General features: G+C 35.8%; 1 protein-coding gene across 1 annotated transcript in view; it reads left to right on the forward strand.

The window, feature by feature from the left end:
- The window catches only part of LOC135074855 (uncharacterized), an 88,463-nt gene that overhangs the window by 36,828 nt on the left and 32,844 nt on the right, over window positions 1-18,791 (forward strand). Inside the window, exon 10 of the mRNA XM_063969237.1 lies at window positions 7,123-7,472. Within this exon, the coding sequence (XP_063825307.1) occupies window positions 7,123-7,472 (350 nt within the window). The remainder of the gene's footprint in view (window positions 1-7,122; window positions 7,473-18,791) is intronic.

Here is an 18,791-nt window from a genome sequence, read left to right on the forward strand (position 1 = left end):
AACTAAGTCATTGACATTGGATTATACTTTACCAAACAAACAGAAACAACTACAAACTTACTTGCCTGTTTAAAATTTCACATACCTACCCTACACGCCCAAAACTACGATACTTAATCCCCGGCGCCAAGCTCCCTAACTAAAGCGACGATAAACAGGAATTTAAAGTGCATATTCAAAAGCTAAAAAAACGCGTCATCATATTACTGACTACTTATTTATAAAATAAGAAACCCCTAGGAAGCTATTCCGGTATTTTATTCCCTGAGGAGGCACGCAGGCATTCCGTCCACTCTCACTCGCCCTTCCTCGTTGATTAGTTCAGTTAAGTCGACTAGCCACCTCTAGCAGTGCCGTTATACTCAGTGGGCTAAATATGTGGAATGTTCTACAATTTAGCCTGCCTTATAATATAACTAAAATGTTTATTTCCTGGTATAGGAGAAGGTGGTTCAATTATTATCCTATCCTACTAATCTACTTAATATTATAAATGCGAAAGTTTAGATGTCTGGATGTTTGTTACTCTTTCACGCAAAAACTACTGAACGGATTTTGATGAAACTTTACAGCATTATTGTTTATAACCCAGAATAACACACAGGCTATAATTTATGACGATATGTGACAAACTAAATTTCACGCGGGTGAAGCCGCGGGCAAAAGCTAGTTGTATAATATTTGTTTTACGAGTATTTGCTTATACCTACTTATTTACAAATATGTTTATAAGCCTTTCTTTATTTTTATTTTATTGTTAGGAAAACAAACAGCATTCTATAACACACATAGAGTTACCAATAATACTGATTCCGCTTTGCTTAGTTTGGTAACAAATGGCACTGTACTCATATATTTTAGATTATCTACAATAATTTTCCCGCGGGTAGAATCTAGTTTTATGACCAATATTCAATTGTTAGGCCACATAGAAATTACTTCAAAACAACCATAGAGAACAAAGAAAATGGCCGATTTCCATTAAAATTTTCAGATATTTTGAACATAAACCCCCGTATGTATCGAAAAAAAACATCATGTTTTATTTAGTCAGTTTGTCGGATTGTGTAACAAGCTAAATACGAGTATGTAGTAGAGTTGGCAAGTGTTGTTCCGTTAATATTCATTAAACAATGCCGCGTAACAACTAGGATTGGCACAATGAGGTAATGGAAAACCATAAGTAGAACGAGTATTATCATAGAAATAAAGCAGAGTAAAATCACCCGTGTGTTTCTAAATTGAAGACTATTCGTCGCCACGCCCATTTGTGTGTCTTGCTCTATCTCGTAGCTTAAAAAAGAGGGTGCTCCTCTAAAAATCGTTGTGAAATGTAGAGCGTAAGCCAAAAGGTGGTGTGAGTAACTGACAGAATCGTGTCGTCTCTTTCGCACCTATGGACTCTACCATTAACGACGTGTAAAATATTAAAACACCTCATAATGTCAATATTGTTTAAATAATCTTTATGAAAAAAATATTTATAATAAAGGTAAATCTGAATTATCTATTGCTAAAGATTTTGTTGCTGAATTCTGAATAGTTGCTGAGAAATTAAATGTTGAAATTCTTTTCCTGAATCGCGGTGTCGAAGTTTTAGATCTCGCTGAGTATATAAGTAAATTGAACGGCCACACTGTCGGGAGGTCCGTAGCTACTACGTAAGCCGGAACTGGCAGGGATCCGGTCTAACTCCCTGCTGTCAGATATGTTGCAGACATGAGCATATAGGATTAATAATGAATAATAATATTGTCAAGTACGTCAAGAAAATGATAAACAGAGACTCTGGTCTCAACCACACGATAGTAGCTGATTTGACCTTTCCTTTTGTTGTTTTTATACTTTAAGAGATAATTTTGATTATTTCATAGTTCTTACACTTAAATATTTTACTGCTGTTCCTTTATTATACCTGATAGAAAATAATGTAGAGTCAGTTGAATAAGTTTGGAAGTGAGAAAAGGGTAATAGTAGAGTAGAGACCAATATTTATTTAAAAAATAGAGAGATATTGTGACACAAATTAACTAAATTGAAAAATACTTCAATTATTTCCACAATAAGCATAAAATAATTATTTTCTTCAAAAAAATTACTTCAAGAAAAGGGGTTCATACATTTATCTTAGGTCTAAGATTTGAGCCATTATAAAAATAGAATGCATACTTTAGGTACATACTTATACAATTTAGTTAAATAAATAAAAATAATAAAATACACTAACTTGTGGATTTTCAGACTCGAATCGTTTTTCCCTGAGAAACAAAATAAAATCCCAATCTCTTCCTCTTTATTTAGATTATTGTACCATTATAATAATCCAATTGCTTCTGCAGGTTATTTACAATATGTAGTATATTAATTATGTATATCACGTCACGGTAACTTAAATAGAGCGTTTAAAAACTTCCTAATAAATATTACGATACGCTATTTGAAACAATTTGCAATTAGTATCCGAATACCAGACATAATAAGGAATACAATAACAGTTTACTTTCAAAGTAGTTTATTTTATATGTATTGTATTTTATAATAGCTTCGAAAACAATTGTTTTAAATTGAACAGTCTAAAATGTCACGTGCTTGTTCTTTTTAGATTTATTATTTGTCCACTAGCTTTTGCCTGTGGCTTCAACAGCTCAACCCAACAACTGCAAAAGGGAAGCCCTAGCTAGCTAGAGTTACGGGAATTGCAATTCGGGTAGGTACACAATTTTGGTCGGGACCAATATAAGGCCATTGACACAAAAGGAGACGATAGGCTATGTCAATATGCACTGCAAATCTTATAATATGCACTGTCCACGACGGACAGCGAGTTATTTCTGATTTACTGACCCTCGGACTCGGAGCAGGAGGGACATCCACCCATAAGGTAGACCAATGATCTCGTAAAAGTAGCAGGAAGGCGCTGGATGCAGGCCGCTACCAACCGATCAATATGGAAGTCATTGGAGGATGTTCAGCAGTGGACGTCCTATGGCTGAAATGATGATGATGATGATGGAGCCGGAGGAAAACGCTAGTGAAGTATATATTTTTATAATAGTATTTACGCGACACGCTCCACTGAGGACTTTGCGATCTTACCAGCTTCTTTATTATACTGAGGATTGAGGTCTAATTAGCTCCAAACAGAAACTAATTACAGAAAATATGATACGCTGTTTTTCTACCGGTACAGAAATACCATATAGCACTTGATTTAGTATTTCCTAACACGCATGCGCGGGGCTTTGAACTGCAAATGGAAGCTACGTCCAGCTTACAGTAGCTTGTTAGATATGGAACAACGGTTTTTAGAGTATTAATTGATACAATTAATTTGTACCAGTTACAGTTATTAAGTATCGATTACTTTATTTTACAGGCAGAAAAAAAAACACAAAACACGGTATTTTTAGGGTTCCATCCAAGTGCTCTAAAAACGCTACATGATCAGTCTCGTGTCTGCCATTTCGTCAATTTGTATTGATGTAGGTACATAAACTTACTATGCTTATTTACTTGCTGTCTGTCTACTTGATCATAAAATAAAATAAAAAAACTGAAAATAATAAATAAATAAATAAATCAAGGTTTATTGATATCTGTTAACAACTTTTTATTAAATAAATTTTATAATAATACATTACATTAACTTATTTATTTATTTATTATTTAGGTTAGGTTGTAAACTGTACTGCTTACAACGTAAGTAGTATTTCTTTCAAATAAAATCCAACTCGGAATCCTCCCCGCCTCATATGCATCAAAAGAAAGTTAACAAATTGTCTTTAAAATGTAGTGTCACAAACTACAAGAAATATTGTCACAAAAACCAACAAGCAACGTCGTGAATGCTTAGCCGAGGTATTCGAATTACGAAAGAAATTAGCGATTAATCGGAGCGAACACATCGAGATTGCATCAATATTTATAAAGATGTCGGCCGACAAGCAACCGGCGCGCGCGCACACCGCCGCTGCACCTCGGGACTGCAGCGCGGAAATCGCACCGTTGCAAAAATAAATCGATTGTGAAGTGATTTTAATAAGTGATAATCGATTTGTGTTAAAATATAAATTAGTGTATATTAGAGTTTGCAATGGAAAATATATACGGTGTCATTCGGACGTTGAGTAGGAAGACTTTGAAGCGGAAACAAAAGGTATGAAATGCACTTTTAAAGTAATTTTACAGGTGTAAAATATATCTTTTTATATTATTTATTATTGTTATATTATGAGAATGTTGTTACCTAACAAAGACGCCATAAAAGTTTGCGCAAAGGTACCCATTAAATTGCATTTTGTGTTACAACATATGACCGACTTGTTCCATGATAATCTGATAAATCAGAAAAATACACTTTTATCTTTCATTTTAGCCAGTTAAACTGGAGTTTATAGTTGATTATTTCATTTTCAAGGAACTAAGCTCTACAATTCAATATTAATAAGCTCTACGCTAAGATAAGATTTCAGTTTTAGGTTGTAAACTTCATAGTTAGTTAGTCTAACGCAATAAATTCGTTCGCAAAGACTTTATATATCGCATTTTATATTAATAATGTATTTTATTGCAAATCCCCGGCCGTTTCGTCACATTCGAGAGGATGCCGAGTTTGGAAATCGATAAGTGTGTATAACAATCGCATAATCGAATCAACAATTGATCAGTTAACACTTCTTTGCTTAGTTGGGTTAAAAAGTGTCTGCGAAAACTCTTTGAAGAGTTTCACTATAATGGTGATAAAAAAGTTTTTCTTTAGTGTACAATATCTGTGAAAACGTTCGAGCAATTAACAAATATGTACTAGTTGTTGTCAGTTTTTAACTCCCCAGGGAAACAATTGATTTTTATAATGTTTGTACACGCATTGTGTGTGTCACTGTCAGTGACTGGTATAGTACTAATAAATCATTTTCCCTGCCACTAAAGAAACGTTTGTTAAACTGAAAACAAGATTATTATAATAATTTAAGTTTTTGCTGGCTGTCACTGTAATTTTTCTGTGCACACACATTTCTAATGGATTAAACTGAAATTAGCAAAAATACAAAAGATCGAAAAACACAATTTAGGCGGTTTTTATGGCTAGGTCTCTACCAAATAACTTTTTTGTATTTTTTTAACACATAAATAAAACATACATAAAGTTTGCTGAACTTTAAATATGTGACAAACCAAAACCTACTCAAGCGAAACCGCGGGAAAGGCTAATATAACAACTGACCCGACTCTACCTAGTTTCTTGTTAAAAACAATTTCCACTTTCATATTAATTATTGACTGCAAATTAGATAGCTACTATTTATAATTAATGACACAACTGAACTGAGCGATACGCTACTACACTATGTTATGTCAAAAAGATAGATAATAGAATAATAGCAATGCATGTATTTAATTAATTAATACAAAAAATTAGCACTTCGTCATTAGCAAGCCTCTTCTTCATAAGCTATTTATCGAAACTAACTTGTCAGCTATTAATTAAAGTAGAATTTAACACACAGGACTAGCAAGTAAATACTGAAAGGTATTAAATGAAATTATGTAATTTCATATTTATTTTTGTTATGCAACCAGTTTTAATAAATACAGTAGAATCCTATTATAACAACGCTCAAGGGAGGGACCGACGATATTACGTTGTACTAAAGAAGTAATTTTTTTCGTTATTTCTCAACAAATCATCCAACAAAATCTAAATGCGTCGCTAAAAGCGGTCGATCGTTATTAACGACGTCGTACTAAACAGATTCTACTGTACATTATGTTCTTCAATCAATTTAACTCGCTTTAAATTTAAAGCTATTCCGTATCTCATATTTTCATTTTTTACACTATTATAATAAAACTAATAAGAAAATTAGGTATTCTGATATTATAATTTTATTATTTTACGTTTTTGATGGTTTATTTAGACTTACATGCGAATCTTTACGTGATAAGGTAATATGGTGTAAATAGGCAATCACTAATCAGTCAATTTGAACTGAATTCGAAACCTACCCGGCAAATTGAATTTCATTAATGGGAATCAGTAGCAATAGCAATCAATTAATCTATTAATTACTACTCTCTCTTCTTTAGGCAGAGTGCGTAAGTAGTTTACTAATCGGTATATTGGACTAATTAGCGAAATAATTTTCCATAATTCAATTTATTGCGGACATTTTCCGGTAACTCGTGTTTGAAGCGAGATATCTTATCGGCGATCGCGATGAAACTTATCCGTGATTCTGGCTAGGGTTGCTGCTCTTCATTTTTAATTTATTTAAGTAGGATTATGTTGAATATAACGCACTAGGGTGCGTTCTTGATTAAAGCTAATGATATTGAAAAAACAAATGCATCAAGAAACTCGTTCGTTTCATAATTTGTGTTTTGTAATATTTAGTAAGTAAGTAATATTATTAACTGTACAGGGGTAAAACAAATTTAACACGGTGGTAAAATCTATTTTTAACACGGTGATTACAGTGTTCAGCTTGTTCATATGTCGTCGTCCGTATAATAGTAGAGGCGATCGCAATTTTTGTTGAAATTATATTATAGCTTATGTTTCGTATGTATTTACTCTACTTCATTCAGCTCTACCTGCGACTAGTGGGTACTCAGCATTACGAGTCCTAGTACTTTTCAACATTGCCCTTTGCTACTAAGCCTCACACGTCATAGTGGCACCCCTGATGAAACGTCTCAATGAAACGCCGCGAGTGTCGGACTCGATTAAGGTTCACGCTTTCCTGCGCCCGCGCACCGCTGACTAATTGCCGAATCGAAGAGAGCCGTAATCGTGAGCAGTTATTTAAATAATCTCAGTATTCGACGTATTAGTACGGAAGAAGGCATATCGAGTTATGTTGTGTTTTTTTCTCTCCTTAGTCGATGAACCGTCGCTAAATATCGAAATCCTTGCTGTGACCACCTCATGATCATCAGACTTGATATTTAACGACCAGTAACCCTGCATATTTACTACTTTATTGCGATTGCGTGTAGGTGACGTTACTTCCCCCCTTTTAGATAGACAAAGATCAGTAGGTATATCCTTATAGACACCTATTTATTCTAAGTTATTCTCATGCTATGTTATAACTTATAATGAATTTTCCCTTGTTCCAGATTCAACCAAAACCGACGACAAATGGTGTTGCAAAGGAAAGAATACCCGAACGCGAAAGCAGAGAATCGCGCGAATCGCGAGAGACGCGCGACTCACGAGAAACGCGCGACTCACGAGAAATACGCGAGAGCAGGGAATCGCGCGATTCCCGCGACGAGTCAGAAATTATCGAGAGGCGGCAAGCCTCATCGCCGATACCCCGCGAGAGAGACAGAGACCGGGAGAGGGAACGGGATAGAGAGAGGGAAAGAGAGATAAGAGAAGAGAGGAGAGACCAGTCGACACCACAGCATGATGGCAGACATCCGTTGTTGCAGTTTGCCGTCGACCATTTCCGACAGAGTCCAGAGTGAGTACAATTTTCATTTTATCTCATTTTTTTCAGATGTTAACAGAAATATCCCAAATTATTCACTATTTTCCTGTGTTCCTGTGAGTGAATTGTTCTAAGTTATGGAAATATATTTTAAAAACACAAATGATAGACGTTTGTCGGTCTCGGAAAACAGATATACATCAACAGCAGCAACAGATATACATCAACAGCAGCAACAGATAGCAACTCTACAAAACGTCTTTGTAGTGTAACAAATTAACGAAGTCTCGTTACACCCCGGAGTCTTACAGACCGATGTAGAAACTAAATATCTACGGTAGCGTGTAGGATCGCGCTCTCTACGCGACATCGTGCACGCCATCTTCATAAAAACGCTTCTTGTTAAACGCTATTAATTTAATCTATGCATTTATACTTCATTGCACAAAAATACGAATCGAAGACCCAATTATTATGCATCGTCTTTCACTGAATCTCATTTGATTCGGAAGCGAAACTGGTTTTTCATACTTTAAAGTGACTTTATTATTCCAAAATGTTGCCCTACCTCCATATCGTACCGGCTATGGTAATATAGGTACTATTGATTGATACATAATACATCTTCCTCGCTTATAAATCAAATTAATTGCATGACCATCATATAGGTACCTGTAACGCAACACAAACCGAATAACGGTCACTATTCTAATACGGTGCATAGGGTTGCTACAATTTAAAAAGTATAGCCTATGGATATGGAATGTAGGTCATCATAGAATTAAAAAAAACACTACTCTACTTGCTGTAATCCTAAGATCAGCGGGAGTAAAAATACTTCTCTGAACTTTTTCAGGAGCTAACAGAGCTTTAGAGTAACATGCATAAAAAGACGATCTATACATAGAATTCCATTCTATAGCATGGGAATATAAAAAACTAATATTTTTATTAAGATACTGAAAACCCAGAATGATTTTCAAAGATCCTGGACATAGAATGATTCGTCATCTAAATCTTGCACAGTGTAATTCATCAAATTGTAGGTATAAACTAACGTAATCCATTACCTTCTTTTATGCAGGCGGGTTAATCCATCAAATCGTATATGGTTATCTCCATAACCCTCTTTTATGCAAGTGGGTTAAAGCAATTCAACAAGCATCAACCCTAGGTCCTGTTTAATTCACCGGGCAGCGCGGGCGCAGGCACGCGTGCCACCGTCACGCTCTTGGTGTTTTTGTAATAAGTTTTACATTACCTGAAAATGTGGCACGACAAACTGGACACAATACACTGTTAACGAGTCATTTGTGGAGGAATGCTATAATTTCATTAATTTTATATATCATCGTAGTCTAGTTGAGTTGGGCTTTTCGATCCAGACGGGTTCAATGTTAGTCCAGTCAATAAAGCATTATAGATGGAAATCCGTGGAACACAAATTCTGACTTCGGGACTTTATTTAGGCTAGTTAGGAGGTGAACATAGCAAAAGTCCCCGCCCTTAGCCCTTGAGCCGGCGGGGAGAGGGGGGTTTAAAGGTACCAATTTTCGGTTTTTCGCTTAATCCTCGAAAACTATGCGTCCTAGTGACATCACTACTATGAACCAAAAAAAGCTTATTCAATTTGCTACAGGTGAGATATTCAAGTTTTTCTATATCTTGTATAGTTTTTACGGCATCTGCTTTAGAAGGTCTGTAATATTGGAAATTTTATTTTTGTCTTACATGTTCCCATCAGGAGAAAATCGACTAAATCAATATTGATCAAACATTCTAGACATGCGGGAGCATGTTAAGCCTAGTTCCAGGGAGGGGACTGCACCGTGCCTATATTTAGACGAGCCACTTGCAGCCACTTTTGACTCCTCTTCACTCAAAAACTACTGTGCATTAACACTTTAAATTTGGCTCATGTGTTGAGACTTACGAGATAAACATCAGCTTCAAATTTCATAAATATACCTCAAACGGTTCTTAAGGTATTGACGTCCAAAAATCTACATGTCTGACCTATAGACCAAATTCTAACCACTTCCAGATGACCTTGAAGGTTCAAAGGACATTGTCAGAAACCGCCTTAGATTCCTGGGCACAGCAGTAAAGTATCAAAATTAATGTCTTACTTTTTGAATACTTAAATATTAATTAGATTGTAACGGACACTTGAGGATTAAAAAATGAAATAATAAAAGTATTTTATATGTATTCCATAATACTATGACGACATCCGGACATTTTAGGGCGTGGCCTGCTCCATATTCTATGAAGTTCCATAATTTGTGTCGATAAAATCTATGTAAAATCGGCACAAGGCAATGCCGTACTTCATTGTTAGGAATCCATGTAATAGTGATGTTGACTGCGGTCATCATAGACAATAAGATACTGATCTTGTAAATAAAATAAATCGTCCAAATTGCTACAGTATGACTAGATTTTAATTAAAAGTTAAAAATATATTGCACGATACTACAAGAAGCTATCTAATGTGTCCAACTGGTCGAAGGTCATGAATAAAATAAAAAGAATTGTGATCATAACACTGATATAGACAATGACAACAATATGGGATCATCTTTAATATATCTGTTACAGTTTCAAAATTCGATGAAAAATCCAATGCCGCTTAAAGTGAGAGAAATGTCTAAAGTTCTAATAGAATTGAAAGTTTTATTCGCTCAAAATGCTTATAACAATAATTGGTAATACATTTCAAATATTAAGTACCTTTATAATGTATCGATAGAACCAAAATGATATCCTCTCAGCTTGGAAAGGGAAAACCCAGGATTGGGGGAGCGCTCCAGGCAATTTTTAGAACATTTCATAGGTGGTAGTAAATAATATTTATTTTATTATTAAAATTGAATATTTTGATATTGATAAAATTGAATATATCTTTCGATTCAAATACCGAATATTTTTTAATCGATAATAATTATCGAGAATTGTTAATAATATTCAATTAAAAGTTGTTCAATCCCTAGTCATGCATAGACTAAGACGGTAACCATGGAGATAGTTAGTTTGGTAAGTCACGTGTTAAATGTCAAGAGTGGAAAGTAAACATAGGATTACTGTTATTTATTTACGTGCAAAATGTAAGTAAGTAAATCATAAAAGTGGAACGCCGAGCTATTTCCAAAACCCGTCCAATATTATAATACAATTTGGCTGCGACAACTACAATACAGAACATCTCCCAAATCGATGTGCATAAAATAATATAATACAATACTAGTAAGTAAGAGGTTATGATAACAATATTGCTATCAATAAGTTTATAGAATTGGTCCGCCAGGAATAATTGTTCTTACATAAAGATTTGTGTCATTTAGAACCTAGAAAGTATTATTTCGGCACTGTTGATCTAACGGCGAACAATGTATGGAGAACGAACATTGTCCTTTGGCATCCAGATAGGTAGATGTGTAAATACAAAGGAAGAAATAAAAAACCAGTAAATTTTAACATTTCACAAGTAATAGATAGATTTTAGTGTCCTAAATGTCGATTTTTGAACGTCAATACCTAAATAACCGTTTGAGGTATATTTATGAAATTTGAAGCTGATGTTTATATCGTAAGTCTCAATACATGAGCCAAATTTGAAGTGTTAATGCACAGTAGTTTTTGAGTAATGAGGAGTCAAAAGGGGCTGCAAGTGGTTCGTCTAAATATAGGCACGGTGCAGTCCCCTCCCTGGAACTAGGCTTAACATGCTCCCGCATGTCTAGAATGTTTGCTCAATGTTGATTTAGTCGATTTTCTTCTGATGGGAACATGTAAGACAAAAATAAAATTTCCAGTATTACAGATCTTCTAGAGCAGATGCCGCGAAAACTATACAAGATATAGAAAAACTTGATTATCTCACCTGTAGTAAATTGAATAAGCTTTTTTCGGTTCATAGTAGTCATGTCACTAGGATGCATAGTTTCCGAGGATTAAGAAAAAAACCGAAAAGTGGTACCCTTAAACCCCCCTCACCCCGCCGGCTAAAGGGCTAAGGGCGGGGACTTTTGCTATGTTCACCTCCTAACTAGTCTAAATAAAGTCCCGAGGTCAGAAATTGTGTTCCACGGATTTCTCTCTACACCGTCGTTAAGGCATTCATTGACTGGACTATGTGACCTGTAACACAGATATTGATTTACCTAGCTCAGGCTCCGGTCTCACACACTTTAAATGTATTTTATCCTGTATTTTGTGTGAGAAATAAATCATTTATTAAAAAAATGACCGGGTTTATTTTATCATATAGGGCACATAAAGAAGCTTTCTTGCACTGATAAGGATAATATTAATGGCTAAAGTATCGGACTAGACGTAATTGAGTAGAGTAGGTTCCATGGCTAATAAAGTGGTGCTAGACGGGTGACATTTGACTTAACAGAGCTGTCACCTGTCATAGCGTGCATCTGTAGTCTTGTTGACGTTTGACGTAACAAAAACATACCCTCACGCGAGACTCCGCTACCGCAAGAACCTACTTAGTTATTACTCCTATAAAATTATAACCAGAATTAAAACAAAAAACAGAAAAGGCTAATAATGGACAGTATGACGATACATTACGTTTCACTTTCGATAATGACAGGTTGGAGTCTTAAAACTTACATACACGTCATTAAAATGAATAACATTTTAAATGCTATTGTCTTTTTAATTTGATGCGCAAAGATCGCCTTTCGTTTTTATTGCTTGGTCATTGAATGAGGCTTTTGGGATTTACTTTTTGGCTCTGAATCTCTATTAATATTAAGTGATATTATGTAAATGTTGTACATACTCGTACTATGCGTTTACTGATTTATTAATTTACAGATTTTTATTAATTACCGAACCCGAATCATAATCGCGATAGTTTGATAACATAGAGGCTCCAAACACAAATTCGTTCCTATGCCCATCTTACTTAAGCTTACAGCTTAGGGCATTATCCATTATTTAACAATTTTAAAAATCTTCATGTGCTTGAGACATAAAAAGCTCGAATAAAAAGCTCTCTATCTCAATCACTGATCTTTTAAGTGATTGAAATATGTACTTAAGATAGTAAACAACGCATAATTTCTATATTATCTGCATCCAGCAATCATCTGTTGTAATAAATAGCTGCTGTATGGCTTTTTAATTGCATCAAGTAGAATTTCCACACTTGCACAATGGTTTTGAAAAAAGCTCTACACGTAGGCATTTACATTCAATGTGGGTCCTGTGGGACTGAACTTCACTCGGTAATTTTTGCTAATGACATCAGTAGGGCTGTCTATAAATAATATCCATGGATTTACTTGTAATCACAGAACGCTATTCACCTGATTTGTAAAATTCTTCTGATTGGGTAAAATTAAAAACTAGAGTTAGGTATCTACTCTAAACGGATGATAATGCTTTCAGTATCCTACAAGAGCATGAATGTGATGATGTTGCAGATAAATCCATTCTATCAAAATTTCTAAATGCGTGGGCGTGGCATTACGCGATATACTTATTAATTATTAATCATGGATCATTTTACATCGTCTCATCACCGCAGTGTTAAAGTTGCTGTAAGTAATGTGATATCACCTACATTTAGGGTCAACTAGAAATTGCTGCTCCAGCATCGTTACCATTTCACAATTTAAAACACGTGCGAAAGTAATTCTCTTCAAAACAAGTAATAGGCTCATGACAATGTTCCACGCACAGTCGCTCGCCACTCGTTACCGGCCCTTTGTGTTCTCGTTAACAACCAAATATTTTTCTTTGTGCCATAACCCATCCATTGTGAGAAGATCGCATTTTCGTAACGAGATGTTCTTACGTTCTTGCCCAATGTTGAGTGCAACTTTGCAAAAACAATGCGCCATAAAAAGTGTTTGGGAAAAATCTGGGCCAACCCTGGTTAGTGCTCGAGCGTCGTTCGGGCGGAACGCTGCGACACCGCCGTCGGCTGTCGCAGTAGGCTGGTAACCCTCGACCATGCCGTGCTCGGTGGCATCACGGCTCAAGCACAGAATGCAAGTATTCCACTTATTCTTTTGAAGTTCCGCGTAAGGTGCATACAGCCGCGTTTGCCGCGAAAGTTGACGTTTCACTTGTCTTGAGAGTGCTATTGTTTCTTTTTGTGTAAAATCTGTGACAGTGTTTTATGGTGGTTTGATATCATATCGATGTCGTTAAGTGCTAGTGAACAGTTAATCGAGGGAATCAACATCATATTCGCTCATATTCAGAGTCAAGGACGAATGAGTCCTTTTCTTGTTATCATTAAAATTTATAAACTTCTTTATAATTTAATAATGTTGATCTATCTTAAATCTATGCCTACTAACTTTACAAATTAACCCAATAAAATATTTTGACGGTTTGTTCCTGATGTCTTCTTCAACTAATTATCAACTAGTTTTAACTACTAACGTCCTTGAATAATTCAAAAGCCGTGATTTAACCAACTAAAATCCTGACATCTTTTTTAATTGTAATGTATTATTGATGTTGGCAGTACATTCGCTAACAACGTTATACGAAAACTAAAAATTAAGGCCAATTAAAAGGGTTGAAATTGCGTTATACCGAGATGCATTCCAAAATTTCTGTGTAGATTGCGAAAGGCGAGTTCACACGCGCTGTAATCGTTGCAGCAGACTAACGGTCATACCTAATAATAATTACACAATAACGTTTATACAAGATGATCATTCAAGTGTGCGATTTTCTGCTCCGAAGCTCAACAATACAAAACATTGTAAGTACAGTCTCGGGCGAAAAGATCGACGTTGCAAGAGATCATTTTCCGCTGCTATCAATATTTGCCTTTATAGTCTACCGATTAAAGTTTAAACCAATTTTTTCCTATAGCTAGGTTATAAGTAGGTGATTTTCTGGTAGTCAATTAATGACAGTTTTAATAATTTTCCGTCTTAGAGCTTTCAATAAATACCTGCTCATCACACGAAATAATAAAACAGCGGATTTCAGTACTTTCAGCGTTTGTAGTCCGGTAGCTGAACTACAACTAACGCCTTTATTGTTTTATTGAAAAAACAATGTCTTTTACTATTTTGTTATTCCTGTGACATGAATGACACAACTAATCTTCGCGTGGAGTTCAAGTCCCTATAATAAAGCTCCACGCTAAGCTCCCGGCTGTCTATCGGTTGCTTTACGTGAAGTACTCTGCTGACTGATTTATACAGCTTGACTGTACCCGCCGTAATAACAGGCTGTCGCAAATACAGCTTATGAGAGCCGTAACAAGCAGCCATGTTCCAAGGATGCAATCCGAAGCATAACCCTGACAAACGCCGGTGAAACCCGGAAGCTTGCCTTCGAGGCAGGCTCCAATAACTCCAATAACCTATTATTTGGAACAAGCTTACACAAATTGAAGGTAGTCACCGCTAACCATCATCTTAGCTAGTACAAAGACTCAAAGTTAGCAACTAATTTGAAATAATCGAGTATCTTTGGGAATGGTAAGGTAATACGATAATTGTGAATTCCATAACGTTTTCCAATATTTTCCAGTCTCATTATAGTAATTAAATTATTTTCTCATATATTTTTGCACACATATTGAGACAAACTTTTACAAAAGAGTAAATTATGGAAACGTTCCTCCTTAAGGTAGAGATAAATTCCAAAACAAGAAACAATATTTATTGTCATTATGTCTTTAAAAAAGAGCTACAACTTATTAACTAAACGATTAAGATATAAACCCTCGATTATGTTATAACTTCCCATTAACCAAATTGCTAGACATTTAAAGAACTAACCGTTTTGTCATTCCTCGTAAAATTTGCATAACGTAGTATTTCTTAAGGCTCGACCTCACTGAATCTGAAGCCATTAAATCATGGCATAATGACCTTTCCATTTATATCGCCGGAGCAAGCCGCGCCAAAGCGTGACTGGCAGATGTAAACAAACAAACGAAAGCCGAATCGAAGTAAAGACTAGTTCACAAATAAAACAAGTAGAGTTCTTGCTTTTGTTTCTCGAACAAAGTTAACTCTACGAGTATTGCAGTAGAGTTCTTGCATTTGTTTCTTTATGAAGCGAAACAAAATAAACTCCTTGCTCTTTTCTCGTAGAGTGCGATGTGCAATATTATTTAAGATCTGCACTACGAGTAGTTAGCGGGTGTTAATTGTGTAGTTTTCAAATAGAGGCCAACAATACCTCAACCGGGTTAATTTACGCATTCAATAAGCACGTAGCATAACGTGTACCTAAATACTTCCAGGTTACGCTACGTCATCCATCCACACCACCCTGTCTCAAAACACACAGTCTGGTCTAAAAATATGAAATTACCAGCAACTGGTTGCAGCAATTGCTAAATACTTCAACTTTTTGCCGGAACTCGGTAATTTCGCACCGCCTGTACGCAGCCTTATCTTGTTCTTCCTGACACTTTCGCTGCGTGGTGGCCAGTGTGTGTTAGCCGGCCCCCGCGAGATGACGGCTCGGTCGCGCGTAGTGGACATGTCAGGCGACAGTCTCTCCGAAGACGGCCACTGCTGTGATGATGAGAATCCTATACTGTGAGCATTTTTGTGAGATTCCTTACTTGGGTCCTGGGAAATTAGTGCCAGTTTTTTTAACTCGTTACGTACCGTGATCTTGTTTTCAAAATAACGCCACCTAGTAGTATCTAAGCAATGGCCTTTGCAGTTCATCTTGAGTCTATCTATACCTAATTTCCCTTTATTTAGTTCATCACTCCCCTTCATTCTACTATTTGTGAGCTCTGTAGTGAACAACAATAGAGTGATGTGATATTGAACACCCAAACTTTACGTAGTATATTACCGTGCTAATAATATAATTGATTTCAGTGTCTCAGTTTCCTGCTACTTGAAGGATTAACTCTGAACAAAGTGCTAGTGTCATAAGATTGTGAAAATAATGACCCATTTACAGATCAATTTGCGACTTCCTATACTGAAATGCTAGATGCATTAGAATTAACTATTTAACCCATTAGTCTTGGTTTACTTTATGCAAACTTTTATTTTTCATCAATATTGATACTACATATGATGCAGGCACAGCAAGTTAAAATTATGTATCTTTATTGATAACTGAGGTTTTTAAAGTTTGCGCTACAAAACCGCACAGCATTTAGCGTTCTTCTACAAGTTAGCGATTCCATTGTTACCCATTGGTAGACCGACAGTTCCCATTTCGTTTGACCCAAAATAAGCGTGCGCCTACGTCACCATCATTGTATGTAACATCACAGTAACATTGTGTTGTTCGAAACAATCAGTTACATCCAACTAGGAAGAGCATGCGCTATGCAATGTAACCACTGCACGATACCTGCCCTGTTCTTCAATGGTGAACTCTATTTCTTATGCAGTAAGATTGAGAATGTAATGATAGAGTCATTGCAGCAATCGAGTAAGCTACACGCTAGGTCTAGTATTATGCTAATTATGACATTTCTCAGCTTTCTGCAAACCGAATATGTCAAGGAAAAGTGTGTTTTCAAATCAACGGCTATTTATTGATTTCTAATGATAAATACGTTAAAAACGGTGGTTTATTTTTATAGCCGGTTTAACAAGGGCTTTTACTTCCCGTATACTTAGGCCTACTTATGGAACTATAAATTTTCATGGTATGAAAATTACCCTACCCTTCCTCAGTGCTGATGCTATCTTAAAGCTCATTTCAGTGGTTTTACGCTCATATAATAATAATGAAACACCACATAATGACAAGAAAAATCTTTAGTCCAATTATTACAATTCTATAATCAAGCTTTAAAATAGGTAGGTACGTTTCCCAATACGTGAATTGTAAAACGTTAGTTGTAATTACCATCATCGACTTCGAAGTTCCATTTCAAATTAATTAAATTAGGGATTTCCCGATATTAACTCTTTTTCTTCGTTTCCGAGAAATCGTAAACATTACTTTGAAATTCCAAATTAATTATCGATGTACTTTTGAAAGCAAAATTGCAAATTCCTCAGATTTTACTAGAATGTTTGAAATTTGAGAACTAGTAGACTAGTATAGTAGGCTATCAATATGTTTATTAGTGCAGAAATATCCGTTAATTAAATTTTAGATTCATTGTTAATTTATTGCCCATAAAGTAGTTAATATTTAATGAAAACCGGTCTAGATATTATGTATTCCACAGACTCTGATGTGATGTGTATGATTGTGTATTGACTTACGAGTATTAGTGCCTGTGACCACGCTATTATAGAAAGATACTGCAATGGAATGTGCAAAATTACTTCTAAGTCCTGGTTTAGTCTAAATATAACAATAGTAACCTTATCTTCTGCTTTGTTCAATTTATTAAATTCTTCCGAGTCTATAACTGGGTGTCCTCTTCACAAGTTTCCCAACAAAATTACTGACTTGTAGTTAACTATTTACCTTACGGTTGGTTTTTTTTCAGTCTGGTAGCTTACCAGAGTTCTGGTAGCTTATCTGATAGGTTGCCAGAAACCAGAGTTAATTAAAGTTATAATTGGATTTTGACTTTCTTAGATATTACCGATATCGATAATAGCTTCATATTACATCTTCAATCTCGTCAACAAACACGAAAAGCGTAGGCACGTAAAATAATCAAATAATAGAGCAATCGTATCTACTTATTGCATCTTTTATTGTTAATAATTAACAGCACCAATCGTATGCGCCCGCGCACGCTAATTTGCATCCAAACTTCCGTCGTACTGAGCAACCGCGCATGAGTGCCTCTCCATAAATCATTTGCCAACATTTCAATAAAAAATTGCGTTTCAATATGCAATTTACGTTGAATGCCATTCGTTGAACCAATTCATTAACGCATATTCCTCTATGGAGCAAAAAAGAACAAATGGACTGTTTCTAAATATTTAGCTGGTGCGGGGTTTCCAATAAAGCGGGGTCAATCAAAGAACTACCAACGCGAGCTGGCCTGCGGCGATGGAGTTTACAAAGAAGTGGAAAAAATAGCGGTCATCTACCGACCGTAGAAATTGCTGAAAAATGCCGGGCTGTGAGAAACAACAATAAAAAGCAGCCCGGTGGAAGAAGAACAGGATAGCACGTACCTTTTGCTCGTGGTTGTTGCGGATGGAGTTGCAAGGGCTCCTTTCAGACACCTCGTAGACCACGCGCTCGAGCACATGGGCGGTCAGGACAATTCCTCTTCCATCCAGGACACAAGATATACATTACGTAACACTTTTCAGTAAGAATAACGATCACTAGGCACACAGGTTCAGGGTATACCGATAACAAAGTACAATTATCGTGAGAAACAAATAAATCACAGGAGCGGTCACGGGTCACGCATTCATCACTTCCCGGCGGTGCGTTCGAAACTCAAAC

This window comes from Ostrinia nubilalis, chromosome 9, assembly GCF_963855985.1.
Source record: "Ostrinia nubilalis chromosome 9, ilOstNubi1.1, whole genome shotgun sequence".
NCBI classification, from domain to species: Eukaryota; Metazoa; Arthropoda; class Insecta; order Lepidoptera; family Crambidae; genus Ostrinia; species Ostrinia nubilalis.